Source organism: Enoplosus armatus, chromosome 3 (genome assembly GCF_043641665.1).
Source record: "Enoplosus armatus isolate fEnoArm2 chromosome 3, fEnoArm2.hap1, whole genome shotgun sequence".
In the NCBI taxonomy this organism is placed as follows: Eukaryota; Metazoa; Chordata; class Actinopteri; order Centrarchiformes; family Enoplosidae; genus Enoplosus; species Enoplosus armatus.
In genome coordinates, this window is record NC_092182.1 from 9,350,087 (window position 1) to 9,370,418 (window position 20,332).

Sequence of the window (20,332 nt, forward strand, 5' to 3'; positions counted from 1 at the left end):
ATGATCATACTGACAAGCCTTTAAAGAGCAACTTACACCCTGTTTTAGCTTGAACACGCCCCCTTCACGAATTCAAAAAATGCATTTAAATCCTGACAGTCCCAATCCCTCACAGCTCTGTCAGACCTGTCACTCAACCCAAAGCTAAATGGGACCAGGATCAATAGATTAGTTTAATAAAGTGACTGGATATAAGCCTATAACCTGTGTTGTCCTCCTTACGGGGTGAAAAGCGAAGTTCCTTTTAGGGATCAACACTGTCACAGAGAAAGTCTGCTGTGCTGCAATGAAACGGTTGTAAGAGGGGTGTGACACAGGGACGGAGGAGTGTAATGCTGCCATCTATAGGTAGAACCAAGCCTCCATTGATGCCGCGGCACACAGCACATCCCTTTCCTCTCATAACCGAGCACGTGTCCACATCGGTCTGCTGCCTCCACCAGAACCCCGTCAACTATGTCCCACATGAGTCTGATATGGAATTACACACACACACATAGCTCATTAAAGTCACACTACAGCTTCTCACCCCCCTCCTCTAACAAAAGTTGACCACAGATGACCTGCAGGCCACTGCTGATTGACATTCAGTTGCCCTGTTGGCACTGACCAGCTTCTCACCTGGCAGTCTCCCTGCCAGCAGGTAAAGAGGTAGAGGGCATCATTCAGAGGTCCCTAACCCTGTCACTTACCTAATATACACACACACACACACTTCCTGTCTTCAGAGGAGCAAGTGCACACACAACATCCACAAATTCATGTGCACTCTCAGACATCACGTCACATCCGACTCTGTACATGAAAGCAGCTAAATATTAATTTCCTCTTGCTGTCATAAGTAGCCGGGTTTGATGGATACAGCCCACATGCCTATCATCAGAGTGAAATTGATCACAGTGTGGCTGATGCACATCATGTGGTGGGTAGAGGAAACCTTTCTGGAGAGTGATGGATAGCTAAAGTGAAGGCAGCTAATTGGAAGTTTAAGGTAAAATCACACTGTCAGTGAGGAAGGAAATTGGCTGTGTTTAATTTATGTTCTGTAGATGATTCCTGAGTGAAGTTACAAGATGAGAGTCGGCATATATGGAGTTTAATTTATTTTTCTTTCAGAGTATTAATCACAAACAAGAAGTGGAAAAACAAAGCAGCGGGTTGAATAGAAAATTGAAAATGATTTGATGTATCAAAATCAAATATTCTTTTTAGAGCTTTCAAGCTGTGCCAGACTATAGCACATCATTTCACTGCTGCAACTTGCAGCGTGCCGTCTTCAACAGAAACCCACCATGTAACGGCACTTTTGTCCAAGTGACACAAAGGCAAGTGCCTGTCCCCAGTTAATCAAAGCTTCTGTTGACACAGGAAGTCTATGGGAGGACGACATGATAGAGGGGTTCGGTGTGTGTGTGGAGGGGCGATCCACTCGTACTCGCACTGCCTCTCTTCTCTTTGTGTGACAGACAAAGCGGATAGCACCCCGTCAATCTGGGGAGATAGAATCATTATACAAACAGCACCCTGCCATTATTGACACTATATTTGTGTGTGCGTGCATGAGTGACAGAGAGAGAGAGTGAGTATGGAGAAGGAAGTGTGTGTGAAGAGTGTCAAATGGTAAGTGTAACTGCCTGACTGGGGCAGACTTAAGGTGACAGCTACTTTTGTCACGCTTTGTGTGTACAAATGAGTGCAACGCCGTGAATACATTTGAGGAGAGACTGTCCGAAAGTGTGTGTCCTTATCAGTATTTGTCCCTTTCTATGATTTTATCGAGTGAGGCTGTTTGAACAACACACTTTTGCCTTTAGACGTGGTCGGAAGATGCTTTGTAAAAACTAGTTTGTTTCAAGCTTACCCTGGCAAAATAACATGGCCGCTATGAGTCCAGTTTAAGAGAAGAAGTTTGTCCTACAAACATTTGCTGTACCCGGAGGGTCAACGACACGTTTGTTAAGAAGTCGTCAGCATCTTCTTGAGAAGTGCATTCCATCACCCTCTGGACGATACGCCCTCTAACCTCTAATTGTTCACTTAAAAATGGCCACTTTACTAAATCCCGAGAATTTGTGTAGCTCTTAATTGTGGCTAAAGCCTTGAAGGGCATCGCGCTGGCTGTATTTTAATGTTACAAATGAACACAAAACCTTAAACCTTACACCCTCAATCTGAACTAAGAACTGCACAAATTGGAAGAAAATTAAAGAGAGCTTGTCAGGGGTCTCATGCATGGAATAGAGCAGACAACAATTAAATGTTGATAACAAAAAGGCACACGGGCACACCAATATTTGAGGCCTGTAAGTGCCATAATCATTTCACTTCGTCTTTTTCCCCTCTCTAATTTTGATGCTACTTAAGGTGATGATGCACAAGTGTTCAGGGCAAATCTGGGAAAAATGAAAAACAATGGACACTGAGTAAAAAGAGCAAATGAGAAAGGTAAGTGAAGAATGTTGTATTAGAGGGGTGGTAATAGATTAAATGAAATATTATGTTGGCACTAGTTTCATCTTACCACCATGTTGATGTTGGTCTTTTTATGGGACTTTAAGAAAAGTATAAAATACCACCAGACTTACTGTATCATTTTCAAATAATCTTCTGTGTCACATTATCAAAAAACGTTTGCACTGAGGACACTTTTAAGCCCAGACACAAGGGCATCTAACATTTAAGTGTATATGAGCCTACTCAAACAAATGAACTGAGGAAGGTATACATTACACTTACCATTTGCTCAATCTGTCTGTTGCTTTAAAAAGAAACCACACATTTACTGCACCTACAGCTCAACATAACCTCAGATACTCTTAGACCTGTTGTTCCGTCCCCAAGGGTAGTGGTAGCGACACTTCCTGGCATAATATCACAATATCACACCTTGCCAGGAGCCGGCAGCATGATTGTCGATGGCAGCAAAACCCGTCTTCTCCCGGAAAGCTGCTCTCAAATCCCGTGAACAGCCTGGCAATAAAGAACTAAAGAAATGTAGAATCCATGTTAGCCCCTACTGCCGGCGCAAGAGAAGATCCCAGGCCCTAAATACAGAATAATGAGGCATTAAAGTCTGGGGCTGAGGAGGGTAATAATAAGAGTGAAAAAGGGAGGGGGGGGTGGGTATGACGGGAACAGGGACAATAGTTTCCCGAGGAAAGAAAGAGTGAGGGAAAGAACGAGGGGGGAGAAGGAAAGATAAGACTGGTGGCTTATCCTAGTTACTGGGGAAGGATTAAGTGATGTGCCACTTTGGTTTGGTGAATGTGTGTGTGTGTGTGTGTGTGCACGTCTACACACATACACAAACATGCCCGCTCAGTCTTTCAGACGTGTGCACACCCTTTTCCTTTCTCTCATTCAATCACCCTCAGAGACGCACACACATCCAGGCATGTGCTGAGAGGGGTTAAGGAGCTGCGTTGCCCTCTGAGCCAGTCTTACTGGGCTGTAATGACTTTAGAGGATGTCGGATTCTTTTTATCCACCAGTGTAATATAATAAAGCAGAGAGGAGGGAGCTATCTTCTTCAAGCTGCCCCGACAGGCCTCAGTGGACCGTCTCTCCGACTCCTTCTCTTCTTCTCCACCTTCCTAACTTCACCCTGTCGCTCTCTCTGTGCCCCCCCCCTGCACCCAGATGAATTACTTTGTCCGTAATAACCTTGACCTCTTTCCCTTGTTCCCTCTCCTCACCCTGTGTCTTCACTGGCGTATTGGGTTTGTACAGCCTTCTGCTTTTCTTTTTGTTCCCTTTCTTTCCAGGCTCCTCTCCTCCTCCGGTGTCAGCCATGACAGTGTAGGGTTCTTGAACTGCTCCACCCTCAGTCACGTGCTGTGACAGCCCGAGTTTCACTCCAGACACTTGGGTCAGGTCCCCTGCTGCTTCAGGGCCCTCTGGTTATCTCTACTCTCTCTTGAAAGTCCTACCACCCATTCTTTCTCTCTGTGCGTCTTTGTCTGCGGATGCTGGGTGAAACAGAAAGTGGTGCTCCCTGGGTGTCGAATGGAGACAGTGCACTCAGTGCAGCAAATATCAAGTGTAAACTAATGTCATTTCACTGCGTGTAATCAAAGAAAACATTTTAAGACTTTAAATTATTACCCATGTACCATGCATTTTTTTTGTCATATCATGTCATCTGAAGCACAGGTGTTAGTATCCATCCCTCAGGGTGAAAGAGGAGGGGCTTCAGTAGACCAGGATGCTATGTAGCTACCAGACATTGCATTATGTGTGTTTAGCTTTGTGAAATATCGAGCACTTGTGAAAGAAGCCTTTTTCAGGCTGTATGTGGATACAAGTGGATCAGAGTTACCACCCTTACTGAATATAACCATGTTGATAGCATCATTTCATTGTGATAAAGCAGACTATAAAACTTTTACACATTTTGCATATTGAACACAGATCTTCTAAACCAAAAACATTACAATGAACGAAACAAAACACTCACCTCTCAGCCTCCTTCGGTTGTCTTCTCTTCTTCCTCCCTCCATGCTGAGGTCCCATCCATCCGACTGCTTCACTGAGCTGCGTGTGTTTATGTGTTCGGTTGGTGATTGTGGTGGGGGGTCTAATTCAATCCACCAGCAGCCAGTTCCAGTTCACATTAACACAGTTTAATAAAAGACTATTCAATTAGCTAGAGAGCTCCATGTGAGTGTGTGTGCTGTGTGCAGAAACAGAATGGTGACTGTCATTGATGGAGCCACACACTCCAATTAGGCTCACTGTCGACTTCTCACATATGCAATGCCAAGTTGGCTGAGGGAAGAAAAGAAGAGAGGGAAGCAGCGAGGGAGAGAGAAAAGTGTAGGGCAAAAGGCGCTGGCAGTGGGTGAACTCCAGAAGAAAGTAGGTACATGTGTGGGAACGTGTGTGTGTGTGTGTGTGTCTGCACTTTTATCTGACTGCATGTGATTTCTACAAGTGTCTAACTTTACTTGAATTGATCCCCATTAAGTCCTTACAAAGGGCAGCAGTTTGTCAAAGTCTGACACTACCTCTCATTTGCTGACACCTCTTCGGCTGAAGGAGAAAGAACAGCCGACAAACAGTGCTTCAAGAGCAGAACAAAGGAGACGGTGCAGAGCTGCTAAAACATATACATTAGGCTGACTGTCAAACTCGAGCTACAGGACGTCTGAGAGGTTAAAGCTCTGGCATCAACTCAAAGAAATGCTTTTCAGGCAAAGACCTGAATTTAAGCAGGTGGAAAAAAGGCAAGACAATTACTGTATGTTGGCTGCAGAATGAGCATTATGGTAACACACATACACACACACACATCCCTCTGCTTTATGCATTTTCTGCAACCCGTTGTAGTCAACTGGGCCCAGTAATTGTCAAGGACGGGAAATCAATAGTGGCGCATTGTGAGATGTGAGCAGCCATCTTCTAACCTCGCACCATGCAGCTGTCTCCCCCAATCAAAGCTGGGCCTGTTACCAGGGCAACCTCAATCCCCAATCTTTCACAGTAATAAGGCGGGAAAAGAAAGGCATGGCACTGAAGGCGCAGGGTTGAGAAGGAGGGAGTGAAAAATAAATCGAGTTCTTAAGAAATTCTGTAAAAAAATAAATAAATAAAAAAAATTTAAATAACAGGCACTGAGAGTTTCAGTTGTGACGCACGTTCAGTGATGAGACTCATTCAGATCGAACAAACCCCGGCTTCCTTAAAAGAACATCGCCCCTCCATCAAGATTGTGTTTATCTTATTTCAACACCAAACCGCATTCAAAACATCTCATAAAGTCCAGCCTTCCATTTTCCCCCCCATTGTGCTCTCTTTTCCAATATATTGGTGAAATATCCCTGATATTTCTGTAATTCAGCCAATTTAATTAAAAGGGGGTGGATTTCTAATAAAAGCCAAATGGCAGATAGCAGTGCCTGGGCTTTTCAGGAGCTTGTTTAATCAGAGAATTGCTGAATGGGAGAAGGCAATAACAGAGTGAATAGAGGCTGGTATTTGTAAAGAAATGTCAGGGAGAGAGAAGGGATATGAGAGTCACTGGCTGAAACCTCTAATATGGTGCTGCCTTTAATATAGGTAATATGTGCATCATGTCGATTGGGTTACAGCAGCCTAATCCCTGGCGAGGAAGTGGAGTTTGTAGTTGGAAGTGCTTATTGACTCACACACAAAACTGGACCGACAGATGCACACAAGCACACACTCCTAAATCCATTTAATTGGTATTAGTATTTCACTTTGACTATATTCCTATAATAGAGCCTATATTGTATGGACTGGTCAGTGGTGTGTTGTGCATGTTATGTTGTGATCGATGCCACGATGGCAAGTGGGAGTCAAACTGTGATCAATACATCACTCCTCACAGCTATCATAAACAAATACGCTCGACTACATTCACATTGACTTCCACTTGTGCGAATGTATATTTATATCCAGGAACAAGTATGTGGGCAAGTCCATTAATATTCTGTGTGTGTTTGCTGCGTGACTGTGCACAATATGTATGTGTGTGTGCATGTGTGTGTGCGATAACAAGCCTCTGTCACTCTGAGGGTGGCCAACCATGTCCATATATAAGTGGAAATGCATTTTAACTGAGTCCCTCTATTACACACACACACACACACACAAGGGGGGGGGGTTAAGTGTGTGAGTACAGAGTAGTGCTGTGAGCGGTGGCTCTGTGTGCTGACCTTCAGGGTTATCGGGAAGGTTCCTCCACACCTTGCTGCTAGCACCAACCCCTGCTGTCACCATGGAAACACTAGCTAGCAGGGACAATACGTGGCCTGTCCAGTGTGTTGCTCATGTGCACGCTTTCACGCGAGCACCTTTTTACGTATTTTATTTTTTTTACGTTTTTACACATGAAACAGACTGATGCACACATACACACACATATTAATACATGCACACTTCACTATTCATCTGTCCTCCACTTCATTTATCCCTCATTTCCTTCACTCTCCTTTCCCTTCTCAACCTTAATGAAACCATGAGCACGGCACACAATCAAGCCCCTGGGCCTGCGCAGCATTGTCAGAAGGGTGCACACGACCCCATTTTCAGTAGTGGAAGCATTATTAGCGTGCCGTGACTAGATATAACGAACCGCCACCAAACGCACGCAATCGCGCACACACACACACACACACACACACACACACACACACACACAAGACACAAGGATACACAACCTGCAGTCTCATCACCACCGGATCACTGGGATTTATTTCAGCGACAGCAGGGGTGTGCCGGCGCAACTTGACAATAAATCAACACATCATACACTCTGGAGTGACATGTCAAGATAATACACTCAAAAACCAAGAAGTACGGTGAGAAAGAGGAGGGGGTTATCCAGTGATGGTGGATAAATAAATGGATGGATGAATAGGAGAAAGACAGAGGGAGGCGAGAAATGACATGCTCTCCCCTTCTTCTCCTCCTGTTCCTGATATCTTTGGGTTTCTCAGCCGTGATTCGTCAGTGAGCTCTGCAAAGGGAAGGAGGGAGACAAAGGGGGGGGGGGATAGAAAAGAGGGGAAACCATCAAATTAGAAAATTTACATTACTAGAACCCAAGGGGAAACTCACAAAAGTCAGGATGCATCATGGGAAATCCAGTCACTCACACACAAAAACACAGCAGCCAAAGAGTCACACTGCATATTAACAAGAAAGTATCACCTCTAAATATCGTAATATCAGTAAGGGAAAGTTGAGCATTTCTCCTATTTTCCTGAAACCTAACACAGACTTTTGACAGCAAAGAGAATTTCCTACCGCATGGAGAGTCCAACAAATATTTCTCCGTCAGCTAGCAACTCAGGGCACACTTGCATGGAGTTACAGTCTACTTCAATGCTGTCTTTTATTGACTGTATGGCTATGTATAACTCCACTTCTACCGGCTTCTTCTCTTTCTCTGACTGTGGGAGATGATCCTCGCTAATTCAGAGACAGGGCTCATTTGTCAGGAACTTTCTTTAAAAAACAGAAACCAATCTGATTTGAAATGACCAAGGTTTTTGGCACAACTCTTGCATTTTATCAACTAACTGGTCAACATTTTTCATCCTTGAGGGAAACATGCATGATGAATTGTATACACACTGAGGCACACAGAGGAACTGCAGCCTGATAGACACATTGACTATGGCCCTTGTTATATTAAGTCTGACCTCTGCCCTGGAGGTGTTTGGCCTGTAGCTAAAACAAATGGTGTTTAAGTGCATGTGGCAACACAAAAAAAAAGAAAACCGCTAAGGGACAAACACACACACTCAACTTCTAATCCAGTGAATAACAGTAGCTGCAGGGAAGGTCTGAAGTAGTTTATTGGTACAAGTGAACTCCACTTGAGATATTTTGGCAACACTCAACCTGACCAAAGTGAATTTTTGTGGAACCTAAACCTTTAAGCAAAACACTTAAACTACAACTACTCTGCAGAAGCTGCAGTGTGTCGAAGTAATTTCAGAACTTTTCAGTTACTTGCTTTTATTCTATTTCTTCATTTCACCTTAAAATCCAAGAGCTTGTAACTGCCTTTTGCTTGCTTATCGGGACTCTGCACTGTTGCCATAGCACCAACGCTTAGCGCTGAAGTGACGGCAGCAGACAAGCAGACTGCTCATGAAGAAGACTGTGGTCTAGGGAGAAAGGGGTTGCAGTTGTACAAGAGGAAAGAAAAGAGTAGAAAGAACCTTATTTAATTTATTAGTCCACAGAAAACGTGAGAGGACTGGAGAAGAGGGGCTAAGGTGGTGTAACTGTATGTGATGCAGTGGAGCAATACGTAATGCTATAAAACAACTTTAATTTAAACATTTTGTATATGTAATTTCAGTGTATTATGTGTATATATACTTAAATGAGACTATTGTCTTTACTCCTCTGTATGTGAAGTTTGCATGGTTTCATATTTCTCTCATGGCGTTCCTGAGATATCACACAAGAATGGGATGGACGGACAACCAGAAAACATAATGCCTCTGGCCACAGCTATCGCCGGCGTGTAGGCATAAAAAACAAGCAATGAAATGTGACAACAGCAGATCGTTCTGATGGCTTAGTAAACAACTTGGGTTGGTTTCTTATTGGATTCTTAGTTTCAGTACCAGATGGAGAAGTTCATTCCAATACACAAGTCAGCGAAGAGAAGAGAAAAATGTTCTTAATTGATAATGATACAGCTACTAAACTTGCCAAAGTTACCAAATAAATGAAAGCGTATAAGGTCCACTCCAACTCATCATAATTATGTTAGGATGACTCATGTCATGTTTTCAACAAAACTCTGCACAAATTAAAAGGAGAGACAGAAATAGCTTCTGAAGAGCAGCCTTGCAGATTTGATGTTTGTGTATCAAAATACCTTTTGAAGTGATTTTAGTTTTAAAATGAGATAAGATTATTTATAATTGTCTATGTGTGTTGATGAAGTGTAAGAGATGCTCATAGCTGATTATGTTCTAGAAAGCCAGCCATACGCCTCTTCTGTCAAGACACATACAAACACACAGTCACAGGAAAAGACACAGGGCGACAAAGGGTTAGTGGAGCATTAGCTTGTGGCTGGCGGGTGGGCTAGTTGGCATGCTAACTATCTTGGTGCTCGGCTGGCAGACAGATATGCTGGCGGGCAGGTTAGCTGTTCACTTGCCAAGTGCATCCGAGGGCATCGCAGCCTGTGCCACTGAATTGGAGATGAGCGGCAAATGTGACAAGGGGATTTAGCTTTGCTGTTCCACTCACGTCCTGAGATATAAAAGGGGACAGTGTGTGTCTGCATATGTGCATGAAAACGCACTGTTTGTGTGAAAGTGGTTCTGTTTGTGTGTGCAGGGGTTTATGCACACATTAACATGTGTGTAGGCGCATGCCTGCGTGAGTGTGTGGCAGCTGGGTGTGTAGGTATTGCCACACTCATATACAGCAGTGTGATGGGACATTATGCCTCATGCATAGTGTATGAATTGTTCCTGAATTTCAAACTGACCCCTAGCACCTCCCACAGTACACACAGTTCAATTTGGTGCCCCAGGTCCAAATTTGGACTGCCGCCATCCACACTTGGATAATTTAAAGACAGGAAAAGCTTTTTATGCACGACACCTCAGGCAGGGAGGGCAGCCAAATATTCAAGCTCAAGGTCTGTACTGAATTTAAGACGTACACTTAGTCAGTTTATTAGGTACACCAAGCTAAAGCTAATGCAGTCTAATCCAATGGACCTGCAATAAATCCTACCTTCATGAAAGTTATAATGTTCAGTTTTTTCTAAAACAGTTTTAAAGAGGTGCTGATTTAACTTTATGATATGATAATTCTGGAGGATGTAGTTTGTGTCTGTGTTATTTATACTGAGAGGGAGATGTTTCTTCATTAATTAACGTATTAGTTGGCATAGTGCAGTGTTCATTTCGTCTAGAAAAAAGTATTTGTTGACGAGACTGTAACTAGATAAAAAAGTAACCATTGCAAAATAGAACTATGACAACATTTATTCAGCAACAAATAAAAACTATACAATATTGTGACAGACGGATGAATGCATTAAAACAGGAATTAGATCATTTGTTCAAAGTCACAGTTATTCAACGACCTGCTTGCATCAGTAGAACCACACACTGAAACCTATAACTCCTGATTAGTAGAACAGTATCCACTGCCAGTGCAATAGGTCAAGCAGCTAAATCAACTTCTAAACAAGAGATATTACTGGCTTCTGTTAATAAGAAGCATCTTGCATTCAGCAACGTAAACATGCAGACCAGCACGCCATTTATAAAAAGATAAGCTAATGTAACACTATCAAGTGCCGTGGATGTAACGTGACAATTGTGTTGCTATCGGAAGAAATGGTCAAGTTCCTGGATTAATTAAAGCAGTCAACCCTCTAAATCTTCCTCTAAATGTTCGCTAAAGAAATATCACGTATGTTTCAGCTTCTCCTCTCAACAGTATTTTGGTGAACAAGTGAGTGAATCCGGCATCTGAATGATTCGCTGATGATGACAAAGTGAGTGGTTCTGTTCCAACAGCAGAGTTTGGAAATGACAACTGGACTTGCTGAGGAGAGTCAGTCTGTTGTATTACTGCTCAGCAGAGTCACATAGACAATGTGAACAGTGCCTTTTAGACGAAAACAACACCATGGTGTAACCATGGTTACATAGTAACTGCACACAACAAAGATGGTGACAGCTGTAGCTTCAAAATGCGTAGAAAACATAAAAAGACTAAATCTTCTTTAGTTTTTGTTGGCTAAAATTAACAAAAATCACTCATCATTTGACAAAAACTTCTATGCATTTTCGTCAGAAGACTAAATTTAAAACTAAATCAAAAATAAAGTGCCAAAATGAACACTGGCCTAATGCTTGCATTATTACTGTATATCTTAACTATTTCACAGATCTAAGCGCTATGATATCACATACAGACATCATATAGTAGTCATTTTATTGCAAAGTCAAAAATAATACATTCGATGCGATTTGTTGTTCCTTCATTTTATGCTTTCTCAAACTATTCACTTGAGTTGGAACAAATGTTTATACTCAGTTGGTACAACAAGTGCAAAGTTGAACCAACAGCTTCACTTCATTATCATCGTCTCTTGCTGCGATTGAAAAGTGTCTGTTGAGATTAGATTTAAATACACATAAAAACACTGATTCACAGACAGGTACACACAGCGTACACACACACACACACACACACACACACAAAGACATGTTTTCTTCCACCTGCCAGTTTCCATCCAATTAGTGAGCAGTGTGAGGAGTAGATAGATTGTTGTGTTCGGTGGCCAGGAATCAACTTTGAACAGCGGCAGCGTAGAAGTAACAGTGTACACACGCTGGATCTGTTCACACTTCCCCCGTCATAAGATAATGGGCAACATACAGAGAGCAGACCTACATGTAAACACATCTGCACCAACTATAAGAAGACTGTAACTCACACACATGCCTCGCTCACTTGCCTTTTCTTGGTGAAAAACAAAAATAATAGACAAGTAGAAAATCAATAACTGTCTTCTCTGCTCAGTGCTAACAGCACTCAGTTCTCTGCCTCTCTCTGGAGAAACAGAGACAGTTGCCAGGCAGGACTGTCAATCAGACGCTCGCAGAGTGGCCTTAGCTATGGCAGCTTTATAAACACACAGCCTTTCACTGATTACACAGTCAGTAAGACAGCCAGACAGTTCATCAGTCAGTCAAAAGCCTCTTAGTCAGTCAGTCGGCTAGTTGGTCACATGGACATCTGAACTGGTCATTCACTCAGTCTGTATGTTGGTCAGTTGGTTGATTAGTTAGTTAGTTAGTTAGTTAGTTAGGAGTACTGGCTGACTGATCATTCATTAATTATTCGTCAGATACAGACAGACAGAGCAAAATTCAGTTGCTCAGATGTTTTTAAGATCATTTTAGGGCAGTTTATTCAAATGGGTGTTTTGATTTAATTTCACATGTTTATTTGTCCAAATTATTCCTTACCATTATGTTTTCATTCTTTTCTGTAGAGCTGTCAGATTGATCTTTAATAGATTCTGTCACATTTTTTTATTTTCAGTGTTTGCTGTATTCAACACAATCTCGGAACCCACCGGTGATAGTCTAAAAAAAATAATGAAAAGCTAATCTCTAGGGTTCCGAGACTGCATTTCGGCCAATGTGTTCCACCTCTTTTGCTCTCCACACGGACTGTTTACCTGCATGCAACAAAAACCCGCTCAAACGTGATTGGTCAATACTACTAGTCAATCCGACTACAAAGTGACTACAAACGGAAACCAGAACGCTTCCGATACCAAAATCGTGTCCTTTTCCTACAGATTCTGCTTTATATGCAAATATATGTTTATAGAAATTACTATCAACATCACGTCATGGTCACGGTGATAGTGCTTTTAAATACATGTATTATAATTTTCTTGACATATTTTGCACTACTGGCCGCAGACATGACATTGTCTCACACTGGGTAAGCAGGAAAAACAATATTCCTTCAAAAATGACTCAAAAAGAAGCCATTCTTTTAACAAAAGCCTTAACACACCTGTACACATAAACTAAAGACCAAATGAACCCATGTCAGTGAGACTGAGCAGCTAACATGTCTAACAATATGATGATGACGATAATAATGACAGTTCCATTCACAAAGTAACACCTCAGTCTTAGCCTAGCGAGCCCCTTTGTCACAATTTACCCCGACACCTTATCGGTACCCAAATGAAGTGAGACACATGGTAGCTCAAACCTGGCAGAAGCATGGATCAGATGTTTAGCTGGATGCTGATGGAGAGAGGAAGACAGAGAGAGAGAGAGAGAGAGAGAGAGAGAGAGAGAGAGAGAGAGAAAGAGAGGGAGACTTTTGGAGGATGGAGGGGAGGGATGAGAGAGAACAGCTAATCTTTATGTGGCCTGTGCCTTCATGGGGTGGTCGCCTTGGAAATGATGGATGTGAAGGAGAGGTGGGATGGACGCAGGGAAGGAGAGAGACATAAAGAGACAGAAATATGTGGGCTGGCTTGTGTGGGTGTGTTTATGTGGGCAATATGTACAAGTATATGATATTCACAACACAGGCGTATGTCAATATTTTCCAGCACTACAATGGTATGAAATGAAGAAAAAAAGGAAGCAAGCCATCTAAAAAATAATAGTGATTTATAGAATGAAAATGGCAGAGAACAAATGTATACATCATGTTAGCAATGGTACAATTTGACATCACACAAAAGCTACAATCAGTGTAGGAGGTATGTATTCTATAAAGGAGATATTAATAAGGGATATTACAATATACAATACTGTCTGGGTCTGTGTGTGTGTGTGTGTGTGTGTGTGTGTGTATGTAGGGCCAGATTGCTGCTGAATAGAGTGGTTCTGTTATCAGATTAGAGTTAGCAAGCAGGCCAAGACTCACAGTGGGGCTCACCACCTGCAACTACTGATAGCCATACACACACACGCACGCACACGCACACACAAACACACCACACACACACACAAACAAAGACACAATTCTTTTATTTTCTTATTTCCTGTCTATTTTCCAATCCTAAAATCTGACATATTTGTGTCTGTTGTTTCTCTCTCCCTCAGTAGTGACTGACAGAGCCGCCTCCTCTCCACTTTCTTCTTCCTGCCACTCCCTCGTCCCTCCTGCTGACAGAACCTCTCTTCTTCTCTTTATTTATCCTCTCTACATTTCTTCCAGCATCCACTCATTCCTACTGTATCTCTCTCTTACATTTTCTATTAACCCCTCTTCACTGACAGGCCCTCTTAAGCCTCTTTCTCCCCCACTTTTCCTCTCTTTCATCAGTCTCCATCCTTTCCCCCATTGAAAGGCACCTTCTATTCCTCTTTCATCCCTGCTACAAAGACTCATCCCTCATTTTTTTTCTGTTTAGCTGGAAATGGCAGAATTCCTCCTTTTCCTATCCATCAACTTATTCACCTCGACAAACTGAACAGGTTTGAATGAAGACGTCTTGATTTGTTGTTGCTGGGATTTTCTGTGGCCAGAAGACGTGGAAATAGCTGAGTGAAATACTGCCATTACTGAAGGCATTTAGTTCTTGGGGGTCTAAACATTTTGTTAGGGCTGAATGTTGTCTGGGAGGTGCTTAAGATGCTGCTGGCCCTACATTTAGAAATGGCCAGCTCCCTGCAAAAACATCGGTGAATTAGTTTGTGGTTAAAAATGGCTGGAGTGGAAAATGTCAACTGAAAGGTTTTGAAGATGTGGGGATAGCTCCACACAGGTACAGAAGATGCACAGATACCAACACACATGCACAAATGCACAGAGCTGCAGCACATACAAACATACACGCACGGCACGACTGATGGCGGTGACAGTAAGAGAAAAAAACAGCACTTAAACGCAGCAGGATCAATCTGTAAACTCATGCACTTCAAATTTCTGGTTATTTTCTATCATCCACAATCACTTTTTTTCCTTTGTCTTTGTCCTCTGTAACTAAAGCTTGACGGGTCCTAAAAGAAGCTCAAGATGAGAAGATGTGGTCGGAGATGCACTTTGTATAACTGCATACCTAACCTCAAATTTTATAACTAATAATTATTTTCTTTTTGTCTAAAACATGTTGGAAAATTGTAAAGATCAACAAATTGATTGATCAAGTAAATGTGTATCTTAACCTCAACCAAAACCTTATTTTACCCTAATTCCTAAATCCAGCCCAAGCCTCCCAACAGCTCCATGAAAAAGTAAACACCAGGAAAAATGTCTTGGCAGTGTAATGTGCAAATGCAAAAAAACCCACATGCTCTCTAGTGTCCCCTCACTGCAGCATCTTCTGCTCAACAATACCTATTTCTTTGTTATTATGTTATTAACTTTACGTTAAATCCAGTTGGAAACATAAATTCCAAATACTTTAAGAATATCTTTCTCTTTGTTAATCTCATTTTCTGATGCCAAGCACACAAACACTTGCTTAATCCACCAGCTGTATTTACATCCTGACAGGACATGTCTAAGCACTGCTGTGGACAAACACTAAGGTTTTTAATTGCTCTGCACAAACACAGCTTTTTACTTCACCACATCATAGGCTGCTCAAACCGTGAATGTAATCCTTGGTGCCTTCGTACTCTTTTGTGGGTTCGTGCTTCTGTAACCTTCCTACAGATTCGTACTTGTCTCTGTGTGGCTCTTTTTTTGACACAATATTCTTCTTCCTCATGGTGATCACTTGTTCTGCTTTCAACTTCTTCTTTTACAATCTCTACACAGGGCCAAGGTCTTTACGGCACTCAACAAAATGTGACATCATTGATGTGTACACATCCTGATATGGAACAGCTGTCATTTAATTCACAGACGTACCGTCACTGAACACTGCCCAGCTTGGGATGGTATAGAAATGAAGTATCCCTTTCCCATACAGGAAGGAATTCTGACCCTTTCACAATTGAGCTAAACATTAACATGAAAATATATCTTAGGTCTTTCTCTCTACTTTTGACGTTCATTAACAAGTATCTCAATCATTGTCAATTTACCCAGCCAGGGCACCAACGTTAAAGCTGTGCTGATTTCACTTGTCATTTTTGAGGCCGTGGTTAATGGTAATACATTGGACTGCAATATAGTGAAAGGTGTTTCTTTTTTCCCCCCACACCATTACCGTGTGTGTGTGTGTGTGTGCGTGCGTGCGTGCACGCTGGGTTTGTAATCTTATTGTGTTATGTTATTCTTTGTTTTTTGTCTAGTTATTTTTTATTCATCTATTTATTCATTAATTTTGCACTGTATATCTGTACCCTAAATTGTACTTATATATTATTTTTGTTATTCATGTTACTGTTATTATTACTATTTTTGTTACTTCTATTTTCTTTTGTAAAAATCTCTCTGCAAAGTATACTGTCAGAGATCCCTTGGAATAAAAAAGGATGACCAAAATAAATACCACCGTACACCCATGAACAAATGCACCTGTTCTGTAAGCTTTTTTGTTTCAGCAATGCTCCATAAGCCTCAGTAATCAAGGCACAACCAGAGTGGCACTTAACCAAGCATCTCAGAGGCCAGCACATGCTCATACACACACACTTGCACACACTCACACATCAGGGTAGACAAATACTGCGTTCAGGAGACAGATGGGTTCAAGTGGGTTAAGTATGTGGCACACAGTGGCAAGTGTTGCCCCGATGCCGTTGGCCTCTGCTAATGGTATGAAATGGCACAGTGCTAGCATTAGCATTCTGCAAATGGTTGCCGCTTGTACCTTGGAGTATTGCGGAGGATGGTGGGGGGTGGGTGACACTTAAAGTAAGTGGTGGTTTGAGAAACGTTTGTTCTTGAATGTGACTTTGAGGACAGCTGTGTTTTGTTTCACTGAGAAGGAGGTTGAAAGAGAGGATAGACGATGAGAGGTAAAGGGTGGACTCACAAACTCTCTCATGGGCTTACGTTCACGCAAACACACGAGTGCAGGCACACAAACACACACACTGAATATGAAAACTTCCAATGACAATGACCATATAGTGGCAATATATAAGATACTGTCACACCAAAAAGAGACAAAACCCACAAAGCTTCATGGTAACGCAGGGCCTTGGTGAGCTGACATTTACCCTGCATCCCTAACACACACACACACACACACACACACACACACACACACACACACACACACATAAGGTCCTATATGCATGACAATGGCCCAAGCAGAGATACAGACAGGAGAGGGGGACAGGGGACTGATAGCAGAGGGGAGGTGCAAGGCCACATCCTGAAGCAACTGTCTTTAATGGATGGCAGAGGACAGAATATGTGTGAAAAATGAGTGTGTGTGTGCATGCATGAATCAGAAAACATAAAAGAAGTTTTTTGAGTGACATATAAGGGAGGCTGTGCCACTGTAGATAGTGAGTTGGGTGGACTTCAAGCGGGAGACAGAAAAAGTGAGATAGATACTCCAGTGATGTTCAGATCAAGACACTGGCAGAGAAAAGACAGATAAGCAGGCCGCTGGTTTCATTGGCAGATTGATTGACAAACAGACAGGCCGACAAAGAGTAAGATATATACAGTGGAGCCTACATGAATAAACTCTTGGAAAGCCATACAAGTCAGTGGTAACTGGGCAGAAGTGATAGAACTGATCCTGGCCAAGACAGCATGGGCCTGTGCACAAACTGTAACTTTGCGTACGTGACTGAACATGAATGGAGAATACAGAAAACACCAGAGGACTATGAGGAAAAGAGACAGATGGTATTCGATAGGCGTCAAGCTTCATATACAGAAAGAGACAAAAGAGAGAAAGATAACTATATTCGAGAAAAGCATGAACCATAAGGTATCGACTTCAGACAAAGATTAATTTTGGGGGGAAAAATACAGCGTTCTCCCTTTAATCACGAGGAAGAATGCTTCTGCTTTAGAAAATCGTTACAAGCGCATACAGATAACAAAAGAACAGAGCTTTTAAGCTGTCGGGAGGTTTTCACCAGGCTAGAAGCTTTGCTGTCTATTGAGCAGTCATGTTATTGTCGCACAAAAGCTGAAAAATTACTGCATCCAAACGTTGTGTTATGCCTTTTCTAACTCACTAGCTACTTTATCTGACCATGAACAGCCAGTTTATTATGCTTGTTAGTTTAAACAAAACTGACCTCTTTTCCAGAGTTCTTCTTGGTGTATTATTGCTGTCCTTCAGTGCAGCAGAGAACTGGTTTTTTTTTTGTTTTTTTTAAATTACAAGGGCAGCCCAGTGTTAATGTAACGGAATTCAAGTTTTGTTCCTAAATTAAAAAATCTGACATTATCTTGGGACATTTGGTTGTTAAATTGTTTATTTTCTGATGTTTGTATTTCAAATATGTTCTGAGCCACTCAAGCATCTTGTTCAGAGAAAGGTAAAACCTCCATTAACAGTCTCAACCTTAACAAAATGCTTCCTCCAGGGTCTACATAATATTATATTTCATAATGAAATATGATCCAGCGCTCTCTCACTCACTCTCTGACTAAATCTGCAGTGCATATTGCTCCGTGTTGACCCTTAACCACCTGCAGCAATACTGAAAGTTTTCTTAGTAAAACTCTCGTCCGAGTGCTCCGCTCTGCCAAGCTGCTGGCTCTGTCAGATCCATTTATAGACAGGCAGACTGGACAGCTGCCTGCGTGTCCAGAGGGGTCTTGGGACTGCCCACTCGTTTCTTTTCATTAAGGCTGACTGATCAGGAGCCTCCAGTGGCAGCTCTACTCGTCTCCCCTCTCTTTTTGACCCAGTCTCACACATTTGGGTATCATTCCAAGGTGCTATTTGAGTATTCACATTTTGACCCAACATTACAAAATATTTCCATAAAAACTAAGAAAAAATCTAGAATCTAGAAATCTTTTTTCCCACAATTGTATGATATAATATGTATATCACTCAGGTGTGTATGCAATGCAGGTTAGAAGTTTCCAAGAGGTAGATTTAAGTCTGTGGTCCCCACTCAGACAAAATCGAGACAACTACTCACAACTGAGTTACGCTGTGGGCTACAAGTTAAACTCTGTTTTTTTAGCCAATATTATTATTATATTGAAATTTTGGCAAATTGACACCATTAAAAGTCTGCCTGATGGATGTGCAGGTAACTATCACTGGATTACTTTGATACTGAAGAAAACATTCTGGAGTTATAAGGAGTGACTTTTTTATGATTTCTAAGCTGACTTATGGACATTTAACCGCGATGGACATCGGTGATGATATTCTTGGAAAGTGTCACACTGAATCTAAAAATATGTGTATCATGTCTGTGTGTTCAGATGTGTGCAAAACGCGGCAATCTGGCACTAAGGGTTTTAAAGTACCATAATTCCTTAAATGAGCTGTGTGTCGCAGCCAGGCTGCCGCTGTAACTGCTGACAGTGTTGATAAGTGAGCCAAAGCACCATAACTATCTTCTTATCATTTTCAGAACAACAGCATGCATCTGTCCCTTTCACCTCACATAGTATCTTTCCCTCACATCTCTCCCTCCGCACCACCCCGCCTCAACTCTCCCGCGCCTCACAATTTGATAGAATCTGGACTACATCAACACTCCTTTGTCTCCATCTTCCATTTCTCTGTGGCTTCTTCATTCCCTGCTGCTCTCACTGACCCCATCTGTCTACTTGTGTTGGGCTATACATGACCCTCCAACCAATGCCGCTGGTGCTCTAAATGAAGCATGGGACCTGAGTGTAATATAGATGCAAATAATTACAGCAGCAAGAGGTTTTAAAATAAAGTCTAACGTAACCATTGAAAGAGAGGTTATAGCTCTAACACAACGGCAGAATAATAGAACCATTTGCTAAAGTTTACTATCTACAGAAAAATTGGTGCTTTCTTGCCTGTACAAACATGTTTGAAATGTCTAGGATCCTTCTAGGACGGTGTTCAACAAAAACAGCAGTGAGTTTGATACCAGCCTGTGTGACTGTGCGAGCAGATGAACACGGGAGGAATAGCACCTGACATGTCAAAGACACTAAGACCTAACAGCTCCATGGCTAGCAGTCCAGAGCTAATGCACCGGCTAATGTGACAAAGTGTGCAGTGAAGGGCGGCGAGAGAGGCTTTAATATAGGAAGAGGGACGCATGGTGGATGGGAACAGGAGGAGAAGAGATGGATCAACAGTGACAGCAGCATGAATGATCCGAGGATGAGCAGATAATACACAAGACGTAACGGTTGAGCGAGAAATAAAGACGTAAAGGATATAATATGAGATAGAATATTGGATGTAGGTTGTTTAATAGGACAATTAAATATGAGGTCTTTTATATTTAGA

General features: G+C 42.0%; 1 protein-coding gene across 2 annotated transcripts in view; it reads right to left on the reverse strand.

Moving 5' to 3' along the window:
- Nucleotides 1-7,182: 7,182 nt before the first annotated feature.
- Nucleotides 7,183-20,332, reverse strand: part of LOC139282960 (MICOS complex subunit mic25a-like) — a 51,607-nt gene continuing 38,457 nt past the window's right edge. For both annotated transcript variants that reach the window (XM_070902881.1, XM_070902880.1), the window contains one exon: nucleotides 7,183-7,480. In XM_070902881.1, the coding sequence (XP_070758982.1) occupies nucleotides 7,457-7,480 (24 nt within the window). In that variant the 3' untranslated portion in view covers nucleotides 7,183-7,456. The remainder of the gene's footprint in view (nucleotides 7,481-20,332) is intronic.